Source organism: Mangifera indica, chromosome 4 (genome assembly GCF_011075055.1).
Source record: "Mangifera indica cultivar Alphonso chromosome 4, CATAS_Mindica_2.1, whole genome shotgun sequence".
Lineage (NCBI taxonomy): Eukaryota > Viridiplantae > Streptophyta > Magnoliopsida > Sapindales > Anacardiaceae > Mangifera > Mangifera indica.
This window is the reverse complement of record NC_058140.1, coordinates 7289745-7315823: the sequence shown is the minus strand read 5'-3', so window position 1 is coordinate 7315823 and position 26079 is coordinate 7289745. Positions and strand designations below refer to the sequence as shown.

At 31.9% G+C, this 26079-nt stretch overlaps 1 protein-coding gene across 1 annotated transcript; it reads left to right on the top strand.

The window, feature by feature from the left end:
- Positions 1–14477: 14477 nt before the first annotated feature.
- LOC123215069 lies at positions 14478–19760 on the top strand. The gene is made up of 4 exons (XM_044635126.1): positions 14478–14774; positions 14862–14976; positions 18694–18859; positions 19374–19760. The coding sequence occupies exons 1-4, from the start codon at positions 14565–14567 to the stop codon at positions 19591–19593; spliced, it is 711 nt and encodes a 236-aa protein (XP_044491061.1). The 5' UTR covers positions 14478–14564; the 3' UTR covers positions 19594–19760.
- The last annotated feature ends 6319 nt before the right edge of the window (positions 19761–26079 follow it).

Genomic DNA, 26079 nt, shown 5'->3' with positions numbered 1-26079 from the left:
TTAGTGGTATTACGACATACATTTGCATCAGCTAAATGGACTTGTGTGAAAACTTCTTTTGATGGGTGGTTACCGCATATAATAAAAGAACGAGAAAATTATGGATTAGATAATTATCAATGGCCACGATTATTATTAGATTCGATCGAAAGGATAAATGATCCAAGCTTACATAGAGGTTATATCTCATGGGCTAACGTTGATCGGGTTTGTATCATTTAAATTGATATTTATATATTATTTTGGTAAGTATATTAGAAAAAATGTGACTGATGGTAATGAATTTATTGCATTATAGGTTTATATTCTTATCAATTATGAATCTCAACACTGGGCATGCGGTGAATTGGACTTAAATGCGTGGACTTTGACGGTGTATGACTCATCAAAGGCATTTTTTGACTCTACAGAGAGATTCCTGGAGGCTATGAAACGTTATTCTTATCTTTCATTTATTATTACTACGACCAACTATTGGGAGTCACGAGGTCTTGAGCCAAAGTTAGAACCATTGACTATTACGAGATGCGTGGATGTGCCATAACAAGGCACTGCCTCTGGTGATTGCGAGATATCTTCATTATATATTTTAGAGTATCTCGCCACTGGCAAGAGATTAAATTTTAGGGCAAAAAATGCTTCCTATATGCATTGCATTCTTGCATCCAAAATATGGAAGCATGGAGGGAATTCACTCTTTTCCTGATTTTTCGTATTATATATAAACTTATGAATATTCTTATTTTTTTGTATAGTATGTAAATTTTATATATTTATTTTGTATTGATTGGTTAAGGTGTATTAGGGTTTAGTTGTATGCATGGGTTGATTAATTGCATTTCAGGTAATTTATATTGCATATTTTGATTGATATGTTGATGTGGCTAGAGTTTGGGTTGACGGATATATATATATATATTGGAGTGCAGTTTCTTCGGATTTGGTATATACAGGTTGAGAATTGTTGAAATTACGGAGGAGATACTATCGAAATTTTTATGTAATAGTGTAAATGATTGCTTAAATGATTTTGTTAATTTGCTAAATTTGTATTCCTAATCTTTATTGACAAAGTAATGAATTATTTTCAGATGAGAATAACGAAAAGGGAAAAAAATAACAGGCCAAACGGTGTGGTTTATTTTCCGCTGAAGAAACAGAATTTGCAATCATTCACAAGACATTTAACATATATATTATATGCGCAAAAGCAGTTTAATATACCCATTCAACATTATCTGAATTTATATTTTTCCTGACAAACTCATACATGCTGAAGATGTTGTAGCTCAATTAAGGGATTTGAACAAACTAAATGTGTGTGCCTTTTTTGATGACATCTGTTGTATTCAACTTGACGTATTTCTTCTCCTTCTAACGATCTTCTATTATGTTCTGAGGGACGACCAGAACGTCGATGTTGCATTTGTGATGGATTAACTATACGGATATCTTCAAGTTACACCCATTCGAAAGAATCACCCAAAGGTTTAACAACCTCCCAATAAACAGCTTTCCAATATTCAGTTGAGTAATATTTATTTACCCAAAGATAACAATTTGAGAGGTTTTGAAATCTGGCAATTGTCGCAACATGTGTGCATGCTATTTGTGATAATTGAAATTTTTTACAACTGTATTCTTTTATTGCAAGATTGACTATAGCGACAAGTCTACCGAAATTATGCACTTCATATCTATCAATGGTTATTGGTTTGACAATCATATTAGCTGATTTGTGAATATGATTGGCTAACTTTTCTTCAGCCCACGGAGTCAGAGGATGAGTGCAAGTATCTGAAAGATATTATAACCATTGAAAAATTAGAAAATACAGAATTGATGGTTTGTACTTGTCATATTGCGAAGAGTAACAAATGTATGGTGGTTTGTACCTACCATATTGCGATGAGTATAAAACCATTTTTGTAAGGTCGAATGTAGGAATTCAATGAGCATCACCACTGGCAATTTACATGCATGTCGTGCCAAAGCATTAAACGATTCAACAATATTTGTGGTCATAATGTTATATCAAATATCGGGAAAGTGAGCACGAGCCCACCGTGCATAGTTAATTCCTTCCAAATAAGCAGTTGTAGTGGGGTTTTCAACTTTAATCATATGCAAAGCCTCCTAAAAATCTTATGTTCGATAAGCCTTCACCGTTCTCCAAAATAATCCCTCTATATGTTTTGTTTGCTTGTACCGAGCATGCATATTTTCTTTTATATGATAGTTACACCAGTCATGATACGCATTCGAAAACACTTTTCTCATAGAACGAGTGATGGCATAGTGCCTGTCTAAGATGATTTCTAGATTTGTGAGATAGCTGATACATCTGTGTAACGCTCGGAGAAACAAGGTCCAAGTCATCGTTTCCTCCCTTCCGCCAACTTCAAAAGCAATTAGATAAATTTGATTGTTTCCATCTTTGCCTACAACAATAAAAAGTGTACCCCAATATCAACCTTTCAAGAATGCCCCATCAATACAAATAACAGGATGACAATACTCACGAAATGCTCTAATAGAACATCCTAAAGATATGAAAACAAATTGGAATCAATTATCCGAGTCAGTTTCAATTTGTGTAATAGTACCAGGGTTTCATTATTGAAGGTTATAACAAAATATCAGTAATAATCTAAATGACTCTTCAGGTGAACCTTTAATCTCGTTCAACGCTTAATTCTTTACATGCCAAGCTTGTGTATAAGATATATCAATTTGAAACCTATCTGTCATATCTGTTATAATTTCTTTCGGCCTATACATACGGTCACCAGCAATAAATAAATTTTGTAAGATTTTTCCAAGTGCCCTTTTACCTGTTTGCCTTTGGTGAGGTCTTATGATATCGCGAGGACAAGTATGTGTTCCTAATTTATGTAACACAAATATATTGCTATTACTTAACTTGACCCCTCCCGCTTTCCATTTGCATTGTTGATGTAAACACTTTATATCTCATCTCTTCTTATTTGAGCTCGAGACCTTGAATTGATAACCATTTTCTATTGCATCTCTATATAATGTATCTTTTAAAACTTGTTTAGATGCAAACTGGTCTATCACTTTGAATTTGTCGTCTGATGGTGCAACAGTATGAACTTCAATTCCTTCATTTTCAATATCTCTATAGGGTTCTGGACCACCAAAAAATGAATTGCAACTATGATGTATTGGAGCAATGTCAACTAAACTTTTAGGTGTTGTCAACAACATCATCACACATTTTCGCACCATTATAATCTCTATCGCCCTCATTATCACAACCACAATATTCATCTTCTTCTTGAAGGTTAATATCATTTATTGGTAAATAATTTGTTTGATAACAACCTTTAGGTGCACCCCATATTGGTTCTGGGCCTCTTTCACCATGTGCCAAGTCTTGAGAAAAAGGATTCCAACCAATATCGTTCTCAATACCATCTATATTTATCGTGCTACTTCCTTGTACACTTTCTGGTTGTGTATCTATGTTATCCATGGAATGAACTTCGGTTGATGGATTTTGTTAAATCCCTTAATGAATCTCTTGATCTAGTTGTGAATATTGCTAATAATTATCTCAAAATTCATTTTGCTATAAAACCACTTCAAGAAAAACGGGAGACTTTTTGCGAGACTTACATAGCTGCATCATCATTCGGATATCATAATCATCTTTCAATAAATAAGGCAAGTCGCTAAACTTTGTTGGATTTGGCATATAAATTTTAATTTCGTTAAAACTTTGATTGATACCTAAACGAGAACATACTTCTTCCATAAATCCTTCGTAATTGATTCTTCTATTGGCCGAAAATAATTTCTAAAATCCACCAATATATTTGAGGTTATTACCCTCTTCGTTGTGTCATTCTCCACCGAATCCAAGCATAAACATCACTCTTACCATTCTGTCTGATGGATGGATTCAAGAACAAAAAGGTGAGATTGGATTTATAACGCAGATTTGGACTATTAAAAATAAATGAAGAAAGAAAGAGATCTTTGTGAAATAACAATAAAGATTTCTTTCTGGAGGAAGTAAATAATCGTAGTTTTATTAATATTATAGTAAATACTTTCATCTGTCGCAAATCTACCCTAACTAAATATTAATGAAAAATTGAATTCTCTTCTTATTAAAATTAATTATTAAACTCTTTTAAATTTTCTTAACAAAGGGTTTTCATTAAAGATGATAAGTTGTGCATGCATGCACACGTCCACACATTAGGGTTTTCACGCACCCATTAGATTATAATGCAATGCACCTATCCACGCACCGTCGCACCCGTTGTCGCACCCTTTCAGCAATTCCCGCACCTTCCACACACCCGCAACGCTTGTTGTACCCTTTCAGAAATTTCTGCACCCTTTTAGCAATTCTTGCACCCTTTCGGCACTTGTAGTACCCTTTCAATAATTGTCACACCCTTTCAGAAACTGTCGTACCCTTTCAGAAACTGTCACACCCTTTCAGAAATTGCCACACCCTTTCAGTAATTCCCGCACCCTTTCGACACTTGTCGCACCCGTTCAGAAACTACTGCACCCTTTTCGCAATTGTCGCACCTTCCACGCACCCGCAATGCTTGCCGCACCCTTTCAGAAATTCCCACACCCCTTTCCAAATTTCCATACCCACACCCCTTTCCAAGGTTTTCGTACCCCTTTCCAAATTATCGACCATTTCCGCACCCTTTCTCAAATTTTCGCACCTCTTAAAGCACCCATTCTCTTCCCGCACCCCTTTGCAAATTCCTGCATCTCTTCACTACAACCTGTATGAAAAGAAAATGCACCGTTTCAAGAAAAACGTACCGTTTTCAGAAAAACATACCGTTTTCGATATATCCATTATTTTTTATATATAAGAATTAATTATTTTATAAAAATTTAATCTATTTTTTAATTTATAAATTTTATTCATTACAGATAATTTAAAGAAAAACGTATTATTTTTTATACACCCATTATTTTCGATATATAAGAATTTCAATTTATAAATTTTATTCATTATAGGTAATTTAATCTTAATGTTTTTCGTAAAAGGTAATCAATTAATCGGCGAAAGGCAAGCGTTGTGTTTGAGAAATTAGACGAGGGATATTTTTGGAATGAAAAAAATGGTTTGCTTAAAAAAGTAAAACGTAAAAATTGTTGCCGAAAAAGGTTTAGGCAGGAATGTTGCTGTCTATTTTAATTAATATCCCCTTAAAATAACATAAGCTATGGTTTTAATAGTGTTGTATTAGAAAATTAACAATAAGCTATAATTGGAAAAAAAATTATAACGTTATGGGATATAAAGCAATGGATTTAATAATCACTGTAACAGATTCAAATTTTAGCTACGGTTCAATCAGATATGAAATGTAATGGTGCATCAAAACTATGACATTTTATGAAGGCATCAAACATTATTTTTTTTGCTCCTAATCAATTTGTTGCACCAATTTTGTAGAACATTTAGTTTTCCATTTTGATATGATTCTTAAGCACTATTTCACCAAAATTCATGACTCAAACCAGTGATTTTGTCTATTATTTGAATAAAATGACATCGTTTTATCAATGAATCACGAACTCAATATATGAATTTGAACCATCAATTCAAACTATGAAGGGTGACAGTTGGATCAGCAGTTTGTCACAGGTTTACAATTGAAAGCAGTTCAAATCCAATCCGGTTTAGTTTAAAAAACATTAAAATAAAAAATTATAAACATAAAATGGAAAATGTTTAAGACTAAAAATGTTAAATACTTAGATGAAAGTCTTTAACATTTTGCTACCTTAAACGTCATAACACCTAAACTAGAATGCGACTTCATCACTTTTTTCCTCCACCACACACGAACATGCCTCCACTCAAGATCCCATTTTCAAGTTCAACTCCACTAGAGAAAACTTCTTCTATTATTTGGCTCTTCCTGTTGATTTATGGTACGTATTGTCGTTGACACCCAAATTAAATCTTAAATTCCTGCAATAAAAATGTAGTAAAGGAAAATAGGGATCGTTCCCTCGAAGAGCTTTGATTAGTATGTCGTCACAATTAAATCGAAACAAAGAAATAAATGGGGGGTTTTGAAGTGAATGCAAATTATAATGAAAAACAATAAATAAAAATTCAGTAAAATAATCTAAAATGAATAAATCAATTTAACAAACCTTGGTCTACGGTCACATCCACCATTGGAACTACGATTGATTATTGAAACCAAAAATATCAAATTAATTATTCAAATATTCGTTGTGGTATTAAATTAACTTGTCTTTCCTTACGATTAGTTAACCAAAAACATGTATTCCAATTAACCCCTATTGATTAATAATTCGGATACGATCTTGAATTTAATTAAACAATAGCATTACGAATTAGAAAAACCAACGAAGCAAGACAACACAAACGTACGACGTTGCATTTAATCTAGTTGATTATTTTCCTAGGATTTACAGTTTCTGACGCAGCAAACGATAAATTAGTTGCCACTTCGATTAGATGGATTGAACAATTACAGATTCAACACCTAAACTAGCAATAGATTATATTAGTTGATAAATTAATTGCGCACCTTAGAAATCAATCAACACAATCATGAAAAATAATTCAGAAAGATAATCAATACTCAAATAATTAAAAAGATGCATTAAAGAACAAAAATAAATCTCACAATCATTGTAGTTCCATGGTTTCAGATCCCTTCAACCAAGAGAAACTATTCAGCCACTATAGACCATGTTTTTCTCTCTAATTCTCTAATTACAATGGTGAATAATTCTCTAATAAAAATAAAATATATATATTATCTTCCTACTAAAAATCTGGAAATTGAAATCAATTTTAATCTCTTAATCCAATCAAGCAAAGTGATACATATCTTCCCAAAAAGAAAGGAAAAGATATGTATATCCTTCCTCCAAAAATATATTTCCTTATCTATCTCAATTAATCCTCTTTTCCAGCTGATAATTATCCCTTTTCTAGGAAGTAAATCTTGATATTTAGTGGACCCTTGCAGCTGATCTGGACATCCAGATTTTATTTTCGCATTCTGTTTTCATCTTTCACGTGCCCACGCCTAGTCAGCATCACGGGATTTCCAGATTAATAGATCTGCTTCAGTTTTTCATCTTTTTAGCCCAACTTACTCCAAAAATGCTCAAAGCTTCCTAAATGCAAAAAGATAAGTAATTCCATTAAATTAAATTAAATTTTCACACAACATAAGGGGATTATAAATCAAAAAAATAACAATTAATGGCGTTATCAATTTATTAACGACGAAATCAACCATGACCATGATGATAATTGTGACAATTTTCAATGATGATTAATGAGTGTCAACAATGTTGATTAGTATCTTTAATTATTCCCATGAAAAGGGCAATCATTTTGGTAAATATTCCAACCTGAAATCTATTTAGATTGTTTTGTCTATACATGGTTTGGGTTGTTTTTAAATTTGGGACTTTGTATTGATTTTATATTATTCATTGAATTCTAGTCAATATTGATTCTAAATTATTTGTGGTTGATGTTGTGTTTTGTTTATGTTTGATGTAGTGTGTTCTATTTAATGTTATGTTAAAATTTGTGTTTTGATTTGTGTTGTTTAATGTAATGGTTATGTTGCAAGTTGCATTTTGTTTAATTATAAAGTGATGTAATTTACCTTCTTAGTACTAAACTGGATAAATGCATTTTTATGTGTTTTTCATTTTAATTGCAAGAAATGACACAATGAGATAACATTCTTGTACAAAAGAAACCTATTTCCTTGTCTTACCTCAACTCTAACTAATGAACAGATTGATTACAAAAAACTAATAAGTTGTTGGATAGAGAAAACATCAAATTGTATAAACATTTCCACCACTGAATTACTTAATACAAAAATTAAAAAGAATCCTTAAAAACCAAGAACATGATTTTTATTGATATTTATCTTGAACTTTGTTGGCTAGAAACTATGAATCTATCAATTGTACGGTAGATTTTAACTTTACAACAAACATTCATCTTTAAGTACAAACAAATAATTTAACATTACATAGACTGTATGTCATCATGTCACTAGAAAAGGCCAAAACCTTGTTGTGTTTTTGCTAAAACTGAAATGTTTTTTATTTTTTCCCTTTCTTCAACAAACTACCATCCCATTCCCATACAGGTTTTAAAACAAGATAAAATTGAGTTGTTGCACATGTTTTTCTTAATTATTGGTTTTTTTGTTGTGTTGTATAAAATAATCATCCAACAATAAAAAAATAATTATAAAATATTAATAAATGTAATCATCTCAAGCTTTGAACCTCATAATATTGAAACAACAAAGTTCTATATGTATTTTGATTCCCTTGAATGTTAGAGATGCCATTGAAATAGGTAACTAACCAAATGCAACAAGTTATTTCAAATCCAGAAGAATTGATTATATAACTATATGAATAAGTTGCATAATATACATGAGAATAGTCCAATTGTTATTATTATAATTATTTTACTTTTTTGTATAGTTAATGCATGTACCATTTCATTAAAAAAGCTTTCATGTAAAAGAATGCCAGTAGAGAAGTTTTTATTCTAATATAAACAATTTTATTGCACCTTTTAATTAGATTTCTAGATATTTTGATAAAAGCTAGATATTTCAATATATGTGTGTGTGTGTGTGTGTGTGTTCTTACTTTTTCTTAAGAACTTTTGGGTCATCGAAATTTGACGAGGAAACAAAATTGATGCAAACCTCATATACCAATATGACACTCACAGTAAATATTTAGAATCACAACCTCAAGAAAAATTAAAATAGGTTTATTGAGAAAGCCTTGATCCAATGATTATTTATAATCACAAACCAAAAGTATAAGACGCCACTACTAAGAATAAGTTAAGAAGGTGGGAGATAAGTCTAAGTTCGACGCCACAAGTGTCAACTTAATAAAATCACAAAGTTCATAAAAGAAAAAAGAGAAAAGTTTTCATTCAATAATCAAAAGTCAACTATTATCATAGTTTGGGGTTATATAGACCTTCTATAGGGAAAAAAAATCCTAAATTAATTAGGAAATAACTAATCCTAACAAAACCCTAAAAATCAAACGAATAGGCTTACATTAAAACAACGTTTTAGCCCAAAACAAACATAAGTTGAAATAAATAAAAATTAAACATAACTTAGCATAACTAAGGCCTAAATACAGCATCACACGTAGCTCCTATGCAAAGATAGTAAGTGCTACCTTCAGTCGCATGGCCCAAAGCAAATTAGGCCCAAATTGTGCATCCAAGTTGAACCAAGCGTCCTCTTTGTGTATTGGCCCAGTTGCCTTTAATTTTAATTCTCTTGGATTTGAATAATGTTCTTAAACTTTTGTGACTCCTCAAAGTTGTCCAACCCATGTGGCACATGACTCTTAGCTTAAATATCCTTAATTAGCCCATTTAGAGCTTTTTTCATCCTTTTAGCTTTGCCCCTTGTCATTGGTCCTCCAATGATGTGTAAAATATCATTGGAGTTTTCATGTTGTCCTCCATGATTACTACTTTGATTTCCATCATCCCTTTTTGTCAAAAGGATTTGTCTTCAAATCATCACTTGTATCAAAAGAAGAAAGATCATAAACATTAAATGTAGCACTACAATTATACTTACCAAGAACATTTATCTTGTAGGCACTATCATTGATTCATGCAATCATTTGGAATAAACCATCTCTTTATAATTGCAACTTAGATTTTCTTTGCATTAGAAACTTGTCCTTACGCATATGCAACCAAACCCAATCACTTGCCTCAAATATGACTTTCTTACGCCTTTTATTAGCTTGAGTTGCATACTTTTCAGTTCTTCTTTCTATGTATTGTCCAACCTTCTCATGTAGATTTCTAACAAATTCAACCTTCTTTTTCCCGTCCATACTTGCTCATTCCTCAATAGGTAATGACATCAAATCCAATGGAGTCAATGGATTAAACCTATAAACTACCTCAATAAAGAAGATGCTGGATTTTGGTTTTTTGGTGCTTTTGTTTTCTTATCTAAGATGTTGGATTATTGCTCTACATTTTTTTATGTATCACCAATATGGTAATTTTATATCTTGTTTAACTAATAATGCATTATTATATACAAGGTTGCAAAATTGTCAATTACTATTTTTTTTCTTCTTTATATATTATATATTGTTGAATGTCTTTTTTAGCTCCTGGTTTCTAATCATTGTGGTCTCTTTAAATTTCTTTGCATATGCATAAACAAGGAGAAAGGGAAACAACCAATTCCAACGATTAATGGGCAAAGAAAAACATTATGTCTAGTTGGATTATTGTCAAGTTATTTTAGATTGATGAGTTACAAAGAAAGTTCAAAGGCAACAATCATTTGAACATCAAGGGAATAAAAAGCAACTGGAAGAAGTGATTAGGGATTAAGAATAGTCAACTTCTCCCAATGATCATTCTTTTTATAATGAGAACCAAAAAAGTGTGATGGAGATTAATGAAGGCTACTATTGAGATACTATAAGTCAATCTAAGGATAACTAAGGTAAATCATCATTGCATATTTTTCACTTTTTACTTCTTAAATTATAATGAAAAACACTATTGATGCATGTTTTTCACATAGCTCATGCAAAAAAAAAGACTCGGGGTCAAACTCTCATAAAAGAGATCCAATTGACAAAATTTAAATATCGTAAGCCAATTATTTTAAACACTCACAACCAATGCATAGACTCGGATGAAGAAACATTAACTGAATTTATAAATTTTCTTGGTATGGTGGCACGAAATCAACAACTTGCTCCATCAAACTATACTAATTGTTGAAATGCCATCAAGGGATCAAATTTAGGAACATGTTAATGTAAGACATAATAACCTTTTTTTTTTTTTTTTTGCACTTAATGTTTACGTCTTATGATGTTGATTTTGATATATTTGTTTGTAATGTAGAGAATATATGTTCTTTTAATAGTAAGTAAGAAATGGGTTATCAATGCGATTAGAAATACATGATGAGCACACAAATGCAGAGTAAAGAAAGCTTGCTTTAAAAGCAATGCAACTGATGAAGAAAGAATGAAACATCGTCTACCAAGGATTTCAAAACTAATTTTTAAAGAGCTTAAATATTGGAATTATGAAAATTTGTAGATTAAATTCTTTCTTAAGTTGAATATAAATGAATATTCATTTAGATGTCTTTGTCTAATTTGGGATTTTATGTAGAAAATAACTGACATCAATGTTGAAAATCACATAAATCAACATGATATGCACACTGTTAGTTTGAAAAGTTTTGCCAGTCATTGTTACGTTTTGTCATATTTGTTATTTATTCACTTGGATTTAAGTTTTAAGTTGTTTGTTCTTGTTATAACATTTTAGCAAAATTTCAAGGAGAACAAAAAACCTCTTACCAAGGTTGAAATGTATCTAGCAACCCAAAAAAGACAAAAAAGAAGAAGTGTATATCAAGGAAATGACAATACTAGTGAAAAAATAATATCTTTATCACAAAACAAAGTGTTTGAGCAACCTGATTTTTTTATTTTCAAACATAATTTTTTATAACACATGCAATTTAACTTTTTATGGTTTATAGGCTTGAACTAAAGAGTTACAATTCCAAAGAGAGAATGGTGAGAGTTAGAAGAAGTTATAACTGAATTGAGACAAGAACAACATGGTCATGTGCATTTGATAGGGAGATGCATTACACCAATTGACTTGAAAGGAAAAGAAGCATAAAAGGATACCTATAAACTTCCAAATGAGTGCATTGAATCCATATAGTAGTCCCACAACTATATGTATAAGATAATAGAGGGATTGCGATCAATTTTTTTGTGTGACCAGCGCATTATAGTTTGTTAGCCTGAAGTCCAGTCAACATTATAGGTAAGGTACGTAGATAATAGATAACTAGGATATCGATTGCTTTCATAAGGGCATCAGATAAGTTGAGAATTAGCTTAAGCCTTAGTCATCTGGGATGACACTGCCTATGTAGTTAGGGCACAAAAGTGTCAAGATGAAACAGATAGACATAGGAGAATGTCAGAAAACATTTGAAAATAACCACATATTAACAGAACATTAGTTTATGAGATGTTGTGTGTAAGGTATTGATAGATCACCTACTTATTAAGTGATTTTCATGTAGAGATTAATAACGGGGCATACGAGGGAGCTAGCGATATAGCTTAAGCAGTTGCATGAGATTGAGGGGTATTTATGTCATTTTAGATTTTATGAGTTTTTTATTTATTTTGCATAGTTTGAGACTGGGGTTGTATTTATGCATTTACCATATGATGTTAGATATTCAAACACTTGTGATATTGGATGTTATTTATTGTTATGCAATCGAGATGTTTCAACTGACTTTTATGTTACACATTTTTACACATTATTTATTTTAATCATGCTTTAAATTTCGCTATTGTTGATTCAAGTTCAAGTTTGACATATCTCTTCAAATCCATATTTTATCTAAAGGTATACATCTAAAAATGGGTATTACAGTAGTCATGTTGTCAGATATAATCCGCATGTCTAAATCATAAAGTCAACTTACTTCCTAACATGCATATAGAACTCTATAAACACAAGATTAATATCAAAAGATTTCTTATACACATTATCTCACGACAGATTCATTCTTTAAGTTTTTTAAACCATATGATTAATCATCAAATTATGTTCAAACGTAAATTCAAGCCATCCTACTTACTTTGATAATTAAGCTAGCCAATGTGATGTCGTTTTATCTCATCTTGAACTTTTGGAATCTTTCCTTTTAATCATTAGAAACTATTGTGATCATCAGAGATTACAATGTCAAACCTCTCTCATGTTTTGGTAAGAACAGAATGAATGTATTATGGGACACAATCCTAAATTTGCAATAACATGTCTTATTTAAAGTTTCTTTCAACAATTGAATACATAGGCATGCACCCTAAGCATACATGATTGTCTATCACATCAAATTTTCCTACGTGGCATTTAATCTATTTTGTTGATATGGCATCTAATGAACAAGCATGTTCCCTTCTTGCACAACAGTTCATTAGCTTAAAATTTCATCTTAAATCAAATCCTAACCTATGTCACAATTGAATATAGCCATCAATACAAAATAAAAGACCATTTTTCCTTGAAGACAAACTTGTGCATGCTACAAAATTTGTCGAATTTCTTCAAGGATTCAGATTTGCGTAGCCAAAGATTCACAAATCATATTCATTAATATTAATATACAATATCAATGAATTAAATATTGGATTTTTGAGGTAATGACCATATATGATTGGATTTAGGCAACATCCAAATCTCATTATGGCCACAGATTCTAATACTTGCACTCGTCAATCAAATAATGTTTCAAGATATCTTCTCTTATACGTGATAATGATGAATCCTATATCGATCTACCATAGTCCAAAAACTAACGTACTAATAACCCTAACAAGAAGGCTAAAGTAGACTAGTGTCAAATTAGGTCGATTGATACACTTGGGGCTGAAGATTTTAAGTTGAAGGATCACATGCATTACCATCCATTAAAGGATTTGTTCCGCAAACATTAAGGTTACCACTTTTGTGAAATCCTCTAGTAGGTCATTTTAGTTAACATACAGTCAACATACACTCATGTGTTGTATCATATTGTCATAAACAACCTTCACATGTGAGATCCACCACTACTTTTGGTATGATTACTTAATATGATGATGGCCTTACCACATAATCTATGCCCTTAGTTAATATAATGTTGAGGCTACAAATACTTTTAGAATAACCATCATATGTGCACGTAAGGTCCTTACGATCAAGATACAGACTGATCTCCTAATAACGATTCTATCAACATAATGATATTCATCACATACATAATTTACACAATAGAGATGAAGGAATGTCATTTATTAATTAAAACATGATATAATGTTTGAATACTATTACAATATTAGCTATGGTGATTAACTCTAAAGTATCTACTCTAACATGAACAAATTGGATCTTGCCATCTTAGGTGTGATTTTGGTCAAATTGTACCATCCCGAATGCAATTTGGCTAGGTTCATCCTTAGTTTATTTGTTGGTGATGAATGTCATCGAATGACTATTCATTAAAATTTAAAGTTTCACTTTTTATATTCAAAATGAGTTAGGGGTAGAGCATATGTTTAATAAAACTAAATCCGAACGGATGGACTAGTTAACTGGTTTTTTTTGGCTCAATTGTGAACAATTTGTGGAAAACATATTCTCGAATCTTCAATAAAAAAACTTAGGGTTTTTTATAATAAAAAAATTAAGTCAAATTGAAAATCGAAAAGAAAATTACAAACCAAACCCCGAACAGATGGACCAGTTAACTGGTTTTTTGGGCACAATTAGTGGGCCTTGGGATTTTTTAGCAACCCTAAAATCTAAATTACAAACGAATTATGTATAAGGTAAGTCGTAATTGGGATAAATTTCAAAATATCCACGGCTCATTGTTACTGAATCAGAGTTGTTGGAAATCAGGGGGAACAGAATGAGCCTGGCACTTATTCAGGACTATTCTTCCGCTGAAGAAGTAGAAGAAGAAGATTACCAACAACAATACGAATTCCAAAACTCTTCAGACGACCAAGACGACACCGTACCACCTTCCAGTTCTTCAAATCGTTACCATCCTGTCCTGAACGTCCCCAAACCATCCAATTCCTCCGGCCTTCCCTCTGCATTCGACGTTTTTTCTCAAGTAAATTTGCTCTTGTTGTCGCCTGTGAGCCATTGTGTCTCGATTTAATCTGAGTCTGATTCTATTTTGTTTCGTTTATTACTGGAGATTTCAGGGCCCCCACAGTTTCTCAACAATTCTATTGAAGAGAAGGCTTCAACGAAAGATATCGATTATGAGCAAAGTAGGCGGAGGAGCCGCCGAAAGCAAGATTTGCCTGCTGGTATTTGGTTGTTTTTGTATTCTTTGCTTATTTATATTATATCAATTTACATATGAATTATTTATTTATTTTATTTTAAAGAATGAAGTCTGAAATTTTTCTTACAAATATATATTTGGAAATAAATTGCACATTCATCTTAAGAATATTCGAAGAAGGTAAGGGATGAGGAAGAAAGTGAAAAAGAAAAGATGTCTCGTTATTGAGAACAAAAAATCATCATATGTTCTTCAATTTGATGCCTTTGTTATTGCTGGAAACTTCTGTTAGATCCTTGTTTCTCTGAATTAGCATGGGACCTGTTGTTACTAGATTTGGTCAAACTTGCGCTAGATTTGAGTTATAGGTTCTGCATTAATTAATTTCATTTAAAAAAAGGTTCTTCTTTTGAGCAGCAGTATCTAGATTTTGAGTTAAAATTTATAACTGTGAGCCATCTTATGTTGTGGTAGAGGTTGGGGTGAAGTAAAGTGTTGTTTGTGAAGCTTAAAGAGTACTAAAATTTGTAACAGGTGTAACCACAGTTGCTGAAGCAATTTTTAACGATGGCTTATGCAATTGATTAGTACAAAAACCTTTTTGAAGCATAGGGGCCTTTCTAAGGAGGAAAATAAATTGAAGTTTAATAGTGTCTCTGTTTGGGTAGGTAAAAATGAGTAGTGAGCATATAACATCTCATTATATTAAAGGTTTAAATGAATTAAATAGTGATGTAATGAAGGTAGTTCATCTATGTAATCAAGAAGATGTTCAAGAACGTCTTAAAGGCTGAAAGGTGAATGCACAATATGAAGCAGATAAAGTTTTGTACAGATTGATTGATGTATATCACAACAGGATTATTATTGTTTGGAGCATTTCTAGTGACCAAATAACTCAAAAAGGTAGTCAAGAAACTACTACAATGATTTAGATAATTGGTAAAACTATTGTAAATATTGATGAAGTTTAGAGGGGAAAGGAGGTAATCAAATGTGGAGCAAAAACAATTTTGATTGAAATTCTTCAAAGGCTTGTAGATAGAATTGTGATACATTAAATGGAGGGAGTAAAGACACTTCATATGCATATCCACAACGAGAGCTGATGAATAATGGAAATTGCAGATGGCGTGATATTTATCAAATGTGAGGGTTTTTTTTTTTTTTCTGGTGAAGTTTGTTGTGTTATACTTGGTAGGTGTAGTTGCAAGAGCATCCCTTTCAATGTAAGAGTTGCACGGTTATTATGTAAAAGTGAAATTCTGGTTACCTTTTCATGTTTGGTTTTATATTTTATTTTTCTTTAATGAGAATATTGAGAGTTAGGTTACTATGGTGTCATAGTAATGGCATGCTATGTTCCACTGGATCAATTAGCTTTTCCTCTTGAATAGCTAACATAAACTGCATCTTGAATAACAGTGTTAATTGCCTTTTTTACTGTCAAAATCTTTAAGGTGAGCCTTGAGATTTGGAAGTATGAGTTCTAAATCTGATGATTATTTCCTGAAATTCAGCAACTGTTAATATTAAAACTATTGATCTTGTTATTAATCCAATATCTGGGCAAGCTCTACTGAATTTTGTGGGTTACAGATGCCACTTGGGCAATGAAAATGAAAGACAACTTGAGCAATCAATTACCAAAAGTTTGATCAGTGAAAGTAACCACCCTTGTGCAATGCCTGCATTGCTTTCATGTGATAAGATGGTCATAGAGGATGTCTATAGATAGTGGGACAAATGATCTAGATTTTCTTAAGTACCAATTTTCAACTCCTTGTTCACAAGTTGGTGTTTACAAAATAAGCTTGAACAGATGATGTTATTGTATCAGAATGAATAGTGATGATAAGGTAAGATTACATCAAAGATTTTGGACTGAACCTGTGAGTGATTAGCAATGTTATTGATTGTTACCACTTAAATCTTGTGTGGTGAAAGCTTTAGATTTATGCTACTAAGAGATGGCCTCTCCAAGTCATTGGGAGCATGTTATTAATAAATATCAAATATAGGATTTGGAAGATTTTGCGACTTATTTGTGGTCAGAACAACCATTTCAATAAATATCAAATATAGGATTTAGAAGATTTTTCGACTTATTTGTGGTCAGAATAACCATTTCTATAAAAGTGAAAATAGACTATACTGTAGAAATAAAATAAATCAAAGCTGGAGTGACTAAAATTCGAACTTATCAATTTGGGTGGTATGAGTTACAAATAAAGGACTAGATTATATAACACTGCAAGGGAATGAGGCGAAAGGCACAAAACCTTTCTTTCATTTAATTTGGATTTATCATGTACTAAAGAATTAAGGCTTATATATAGATTCTTTTGGTCCATTGCCAATGGAAAATAGTTAACAACATTGAGTAATATTGACAAGACGTATTAGTCATGAGACATTTAATTAAAGATTAACAAAATATGATGGAATGATAAGCTTGTACTAAATGATATTGCTTGATAATTAGTGTTGGATAGGCACCATGAATTATAGCACTTCTCATTGGATTTACCCCATTTACAGATATTCTTCTTAATATTGCTAAAAGGAAAAATCTAGTCAATAAAAATTTTATTAACAAAACACAATTATTTGATGAATTGTTAGACATGTTCTAAGTGAAAAAATAAAGAAAGTTAGTCCAATAATAGCCTTCTTGGAAAGATATGATCTCCTTTGATTACTATATAACATCATTGATAAGTTTTGCTTATTGAGTTGTCATATGCTAACATTATAATTATGAGTATGTTACGATTCCAAATGCAAAGTTTGAGGTTTGGATTTCACACTGAAAGTATGAGCTTCTAGTATGGGGTTTATATAAATTTGAGCTTGTCAATCTCAACATTAGATTTTGGGTTATAGTTCTCTTAAGGTTCGTGTCAGAGTTAAAATATATCTCATTTGTGAGCAAGCTTTATTGGAGATGAAAAAGATGTCAAGCAATGCCACCAAAGTTATCTTGGATCATAAATAGACTTTTTAAGAATAAAATAATCTCAAATCTACTTTTCCATGCAGGTGAGTACTTGTGGCTATGTTTGGTTTAATATGTTGTGTTAAATATAAGAAAACACTTATTGCATTCAGTTTGGTATTTTGAAATGAAGAATCTCTTCGTCATATTTTTTAAGACGAGATATAGATTTTTTTAGGATGGAGAGACTGAATAGTCATTCCACATGGTACCAGTTCATCATGCCACCATGTCTTGTTAGTCTGACATGTGGCTAATATGTCTTTGATAGGAGGAGCCAATTGTTATGGTCATTATTTTGTTGGCAATATGTCTTTCAATATAGACACATGGTAACATCTTTACGTTACTCTAGATATGATCAGCCTTTTTTACTGATGAAAACATAATTTTAGTTCTTATTTGGTTCAGTTTAAGTATTCAAAAAGCAAAGAAAAGAAAAAGGGAAAAAGATAGCAGTTTTGGTTCCATTAGTCTATTATTTTATCTTCTATATCTAGTCTTTCTACCATATACCTAACGTGGATGGAAGTTTTTTAATCTCTTTTCTCTAATAACTCAAAAATCCCTCAAGATTTATCTTAGGAATGATTTAGGTTTTTTAAATGTAACAATGTTCTTTCCTGTTGTGGCTAATTTAATTTTTAAATTTGCACAATTATGTTTCGTGGTGTCACATTCTTAGGATTAGGCATTTACAAATTTCTTGATGAAATTGGCTTTTGATTTAAATAATTTCAGGTGTTGTAATGGAGGCCAAGGCTCAACTTGTTGGAATCCATGAACGAGTACGAAGTGATATCGAGGGTAACCAGGCTTCATCATCAGTTTCAGGCACAAAACAAGGAATCAAGCGTGTGGCAACTGCAACCAATCCTAATGCAGAAGACGCTGCAGAGCTTCTGAGGTACATATCATTCTTTGGCTAAATATGCATCTGTGCATTACGGACAACTAAGTAATTCTTTGTATCCTCCGTACACTACTAACATTCATGGAGTGATTGAAGTTTATAAAAGGCATATTCTACATTGTAGCCAGCAGTTCATGAGTCTTGTTTCTAAATCCCATAGTAAATCTATTGTCGGCCTTTCATGTATTAGTTGGGTGATCAATAAAACATGAAAGACACAGTTAAAACTTTCTAGCTAGCTTAGGCTTTCTACTTGCGTAATATTTGCATCCCCAACTCCTGAACATTAAACTTGTTGTCTTACATTGGAGACCAAACATTATCATGTGCATTGCAAATTTTTGTTGGTTTTTCATGTACACTCATAGATAGAACACAAAAAGTGTTTAAGGTGCCGTTTCATGGCCCTTTATCATCTTAGTCAACTGTGTGTGTGTGTGCCCTCATTAGTGTTTTTGTGCATGCCTCTCTTTATCTTACCCAATGATTGAAATTTTATTGTTAAAAGGATGTGTTTGCAATGTGGAATACCAAAGACCTACTCAAATGCCCGAGGAATGGTGTGTCCTGTATGTGGTGATCGTCCGGTGGTAGACACAAACAATGAACCCAAGAAGAAGGGGTCTGTCATAAAAGAAAAAGAGAAGAGTAAAAGGATGAAGGGACAGTCATCTCATGCCACTTGGAAAAGTGAAACAGAGATGCAACTCCGCCAGCAGTTCGATTAACACAAATCAATGTATTGTATGTTGAGTCTTATATCTGATATGTGGGTTTCTAGGATGTGTGAAAATATTTCTAGAATTTATGTATTTTGGATTTCACAGTTATGTGCCTAAGTGTTTTGTACAACGCTTTTGACTCTTATTCCTGTTCACTCATTCACTTCTGCAAATCACTTGTCAGTTTATCCAAAAAAGCGAAATAACTTCTACAAATTATTTCTGAGCTAAACCAAAATTACAAGACAACCTTATTCAGAAGTGCAGTGTCTAATTGTTAATACAGGAGTACCGAACGTTCAAGGGTTTGGACTGATATATCAAACACTAATATGGCTTCTGCCTCGAATAATTTAGCATTGTTCCTTCATTCAGAACTTGTAAGAGCAAAATGAGAACACTGACTTAAATCCCAGGTAATGTCGGTAATAAATTATCGTGGAAGACTGAGTCTAAATCGGAAGCATTTTAAGGCCTGGACACAACAGTTCAAGACTAAAAGAAATCCCCAGTTCTCATAGTTGGTTTGGAAGCAGAATTAAGAGAAACCAGCATTTTGGAATCAGTCACAAGCATGCAGACACTTCTATCAAGGTAATTGTTATCATTATGCATCAACATGAATACAAAAGTGAGCTTCCAAACATAAAATCAAACCTGGCACCTATGTTGAGCCTCGTGATTTTGTTGTTATACATGGTGATTGTAGTGTTTCAAAAACAGATATATTTTACAACAATTGTGCCCAAGTAACAACTCCTTGTTATCAGTCAGTCCGCAAATTTCATCTGCATCATCTCTACTATCTTCCAAGCAAACCTGTTTCCCAACCTTCGCTGGAGGACTGGAGATAGATCCATTAACCTGTCATATCAAATCAACCAAAGAATGCATAGCTGGCCATTATCCCAAAATTCTACAGCAAATGTGTAGAAGTTTACCATTGCTTGAGACTTAAATGAAAATACATCTTTGACATGCATTACTGTTGAGTCTAAGGGCCTGTGAAACAGCAAGTGTGCTACGGTTCGGTCTATAGGATTTGTCTTAGTTTCCATATCAATATATCCTTTGCCTCTGAATAAATCCAATTATTAATATCAATGAGAAAAAGAGGAACAAATTTATATAAAAATTAACTAGCAAAACATGGAACATGGTGAGGGATATGGAGTCCAAAGAATGACAAATCTTCTGAAAATACAAAAGCAAGCAAATGTACCACACATTTCCAGTCAAATCTTATCTGTTAGCATCTATGTAACATAGAAATGGAAATGCGAAAAAGTAGAAACACGGAAACAAAAACGTGGAAACACATTTTTTAAAATATATAGGAAATGGAAACGTGGGAAAATTTATAAATATGAAAAATATAAGGGTTTTTTTTTAAATAAATACCGAATTTTTTATAACAAAAATACATAAACTTGTATAGTAATATAAAAATAAATAATAAAAAAAGAATGAAGAGGAAAAATACTATAAAATGAAATTGTGGAACATATTGTAATTTGTATTTGCGTAAGCACATATAGATATTTAAGAAGAATGCAATAATACATACCAAATTACATATTATATGGGAGAGGAGATCAGTAACACATTGAAAAGTGGAGAAGAAATGAATTCAGTATGAGATTTAGAGACACTTCAGGTTTGAAAATATAAAAGATATGTATTTAATCAATTTTACGATTTTTCTTCCAAGAGAAATGTGTTTCAAAATTTTTCAAAAACTTTGAAACACCCTCAAAATGTTTCATACAAGTTTTAGAGAGTTTCAAAAACAGAAACGTTTCTAAAACATAGAAACGCACCCCATTGTGAGTTTTCATGCTTCTTAGGTTAGCATATTACCAGCCTCAATTTATTAAAAAGAAAAAAAATTGATAATGAGTTCATCAAATACTAATATAAATTGATCATCAACACAAGATTATTAAGTCAAGATTTACTCATTTATTTGCCTTGGAATTGTTTTGACATATTTCCTCGACTAAATGTTAGAGCTAGTTTGGCTAGGCTTATTTGCTGGAAAAAGAGCTTATTTAAACCTAACTTTTGAAAATTTTTTAGATTGTTTGACTGCTTTTTAAAGTGCTTATAGGATTATAAATAAGCTATCTTGCGGCTTATGGGGAAGCCCAAATTTTGAGTTTTCTCCCATGAGCCCTTTTTGAGCTTATAAAAAAAGTAGTTAAAATATCCTTAAATCAATTTTATAACTTTAATTTGATCTATTCTTGTACATTAAATGTTAGAGTATACCCTAAAAACTAATCGCTTTATCGATTTCAAGGCTATATATCTTGCATATACATTTATTAATAAAGGAAGAGTTTTGTCATATTTCGTATGTTTACTGCATCACTTTTATATATATGTTGTAGTTGTATATTACATCTATATTAATTGCATACATATGATATGTGAAAGGTTCTGATGAGTTTCAATAAAAGTCATCAAATCGTTCCCTACATAGGCAATCTGTTTGGGCAATAGTATTGCATAGTGGGCGTGTGTTATATCACCATAGTATATCATTGGATGATATTAGACATGGTGGATGTACACATGGGTAAACAATAGAACCGTTTGATGGTTGGAAAACTAATCAAAGGTTATTATATTATATTGTGTATTGAACTTGACTGCTAAATGATGATCACATGGGCATTTATATGCAGTCAATGATACATTGTAAATCATACTAGTGTATAGATCTTTTAACTTGAGATATCACAGTTGTACTTTGTTCTAGGATGTATGGTTCATATGGTGTATACCACAAGGCTAATCATGTCTCGTTCAAAAGTCAATTTGATCATATGTTGCTTGAGCAAGAAGATAGGTGATGATCATACAGGGATCCGTCGGTTCAACTGCTTCTGAATTCTTGTGTGAATATCAAGAAACATAGAACTCTAAGATACTAGCCATGCATATAAAAGTCCACATAAAAAGAGTTACGATGTAGCACGTTCTGATGTATTACTTGATATTTGAAGAGATTAAATATTGGATTTTGACATTTTATAAATCCAAGTTTAATTGGGATGTAACGATGGAGGGATTGGACTATATGGTAAATATGAGTAAAAAAGGTTTATTTGACATTATATGAAGTTTGTACTTCATTGTGATTTAGGGGTCATAGGGCATTACTAGATAACCACATATGATCAGTGGGAGCTTCATTGCGTAGCGAAAAATGAAGTATATCGGTTAACAATAGTGGTGTTATACAATGATATAATAAAATGTATCATTTGATATAGGGCTCACGACTATATCACTATATATGACAATTTGGCTGACCCATTAACAAAGCCTCTATCACAGCAAAAGCATGACAAACACATAGCAAGATTAGGCATTAGATAAATGACTGATTGACTATAGTGCAAGTGGGAGATTGCTAGGATAAATACCCCAAAGCTAATTGATTTGACATTTGTAATTGTAATTTATCTCATTAATTAATAAAATGATTTATAGTTATTTAGTTCATATGTTTGTTTATTATATAATTGTGCGAATAACATGCCCTTAGAATGGTAGAATTGTGATGAGGGAATCAAACGACTAATCATAAAAACCTTATACATACATTAGATGGTCATTCTAAAACTTTGCATAATCCTGACATTACAATGACCAAGGACACATGTAACGATGATGGGATTATCATAATGGTAAACAGTCCCACCAAAAGATAACAATAGTTCTCACGTGTCAAAGTTGTCTGATGATGACTTAGTACAACACATAGGTGCACGTTGTAAATATGTTCATATGATTGACCTCACCAGAGGATATCTATATAGATGGTTGTTCTAGTGTTTATAGAACAAATCCTCTTAACACCATAGATGCGTGTGACTTTTTGACTTGAGGTTGTCGAACCGTCTCGTGTAAAAATTGGTATGGTTTGACACTATCTAATGTATCCTTGTAATAAGAGTATCATAAAAGTAATGAATGGCTATATCGTGAGATACATGGAGGCTATGGTTGAACAATAAATGATTCGTTACTTCTAAGTACAATAGAAGATATCTCATATATGGATATTGAACGACATTTATAACTGCTTAAATTTATGGCTACAATGAGATGAGGCTGTAGTCTAATTTGTGTAAGTCATTAATATGTATCAACTCATAACAAGGAACTACTAAGATAAACACACTTATATGTCTCACCCTCGAGAGATATTAATTTATAAAAGATTTAATTGCACGTAGCTATGATATTGTAAAAGCTTATAGAGATGTTTATTAACACTCTATTGTTCGGGTGGTCATAACATTTTGTTAGAGACCAATCTTGGTCTGTCTCTGAATTCGACTAAAATTTAGACACTATTGATTTGATAGAAAGCTTATGGGTCACATGTATTAAGGGATTGATATGAACCAAGAGGCAATGATCATTTGACGACAATCCTGAAAACATGGAAAGAAATAAATGTATCGATGTGTTTTAACTATAATCATTTGGTGTGCATGATGACACATGGCATCGTGCAAATGCACTAAATGGTTTTGGTTAGACCCTCTTAGAAGTCCAACCAAGCAAGACCAAATGATGAAGGCAAGTCAACTGGCTAAGTTAACTCATAGGTAAGGTGTTTTAGTTAAATAAAGATTTTTTAAAGTCTTTGTTGTCGAACAGGCTAGCAAGGTATATAAGTTGTAGAGGTCTATTTATGGACTCAAGCAAGCCTTAAGGAGTTTGAGCATTCATTTTGATGACGTTATATATGAGCTCGGCATTATCAATAAACAAAGATGAACCATACGTGTACAAGAAGGTCAGGAGGAATACAATAAGGTCAGAAGGAATACAATAGTATTTCTAATATTATATATCGATGACATACTGATTATTAAAAATGATGTATTAGACTTGTAATCGATAAAGACTTGGTTATTTAAATGTTTTTTTATGAAAGACTTAGGAGAAACAATCTATATTTTTAGTATTAAGATCTATCGTAATAGATCACATAGGTTGTTTGGCCTAAGTCAAAGGATGTACATAGATAAGTTGTTGACTTGATTTAGCATGGAATAATCTAAGAAAGGATTTCTATTTGTGTCTTATGGTATGTATCTCTTAAAAGAGATGTATCCACAACGTAATTTAAGAAGGATAAGATGAGTTGAATCCCATATATATCTACGATAGGATCTATCATGTATGAGGTTGATATTTAATATGCATTGAGCATTTGTAGTAAATATTAATCTAATCTAGATGAAAAACATTAGATAGTTATCAAGAATATTTTAAAACACTTAAGAAGGACTAAGGATACATTCTTGGTTTATAGAAAAGACTTTAAGTTCAGTGTGAGGGGATAAATTGATTCTAGTTTTTAAACTGATCAAGATGACTTCAAATCCCAATCAAAATTTGTGTTTTGTTTGAATAGTGGTGTGGTTAGCTAAAAAGGCCAACAAAGTACAATTGTTAATTCTACAACAAAGTCTTAGTATATTGCTTTCTCTAAAGTGACAAAAGAAGTTGTTTGAATCAAGAAGTTCATCACAAAACTTGGAATGGTTCCTAACATTGTCAATTTAATCAAGGTCCATTGCCCAAACAAAGGAATCGCAATCTCACCAAAGATTTAAACACATACTTAGATGATACCATCTGATTGGAGAGATCATTTATTGTAGAAACATACAAATTGTAAGGATTGACACAAATAACAATTTAACAGATCCGTTAACAAAGCCTTTATCATAGTAGAAGCATGATAGTCACATATGACATTAACATATAAGGGATTGGTTATAATGCAAGTTGGAGATTATTAAGGTAACATCTCAAAGCCAATCAATTTGTACTTATGTATATTGTAATATATTTATTTATTAATAAAAGATATATCTATTATTCATTCATATTAATGTCTACATAATATGTTCATAAAAATAATATGCTCTTAGAATAGTGGAATCGTGACGAAGAGATCAAAAGATTGATCGTGAAAACCCTATAAACACACCAGATGACCATTCTAGAAACATTCATAATCTTGATATCACTTTGACCAATGACACAAGTAATAGAGTTAAAATTATTATAATATTAAGCATCCCACTAAAAGGAGACGACAATTCTCACGTGTCAAAACTATTAGCTGATAGATTGATGCAACATATAAATGCACGTTGTAAACATGTTAACTAGACTGACCCAAGAAAAGAATTCTCATATGAATGGTTGTTTCAATGTCTATGGAATACATCCTCTGACTCATAGGTATATATGATCCTTAGATTGGAGATCACCGAATCGTCTTGTATAAGGATTAATACAATTTGACATCATCCAACATGTCGCCGACTTGCTTCCAATTATGACATTTTAGGTTTTGATGGCCTTTCAACTTTTATCTATGAGTTTTAGACCTCCATCTCACTTATCCATCATTCGCCTTTGTTGTTGATATGTGCTATAAATGTAAAGTTG

Bases quoted from the DNA above. Each gene is read 5' to 3' on its own strand.
- LOC123215069 (XM_044635126.1), top strand. From the start codon at position 14,565: ATGAGCCTGGCACTTATTCAGGACTATTCTTCCGCTGAAGAAGTAGAA. The intron at 14,977-18,693 runs GTATTTGGTTGT...AAATAATTTCAG, and splicing joins AAAGCAAGATTTGCCTGCTG to GTGTTGTAATGGAGGCCAAG. The intron at 18,860-19,373 runs GTACATATCATT...TATTGTTAAAAG, and splicing joins GACGCTGCAGAGCTTCTGAG to GATGTGTTTGCAATGTGGAA.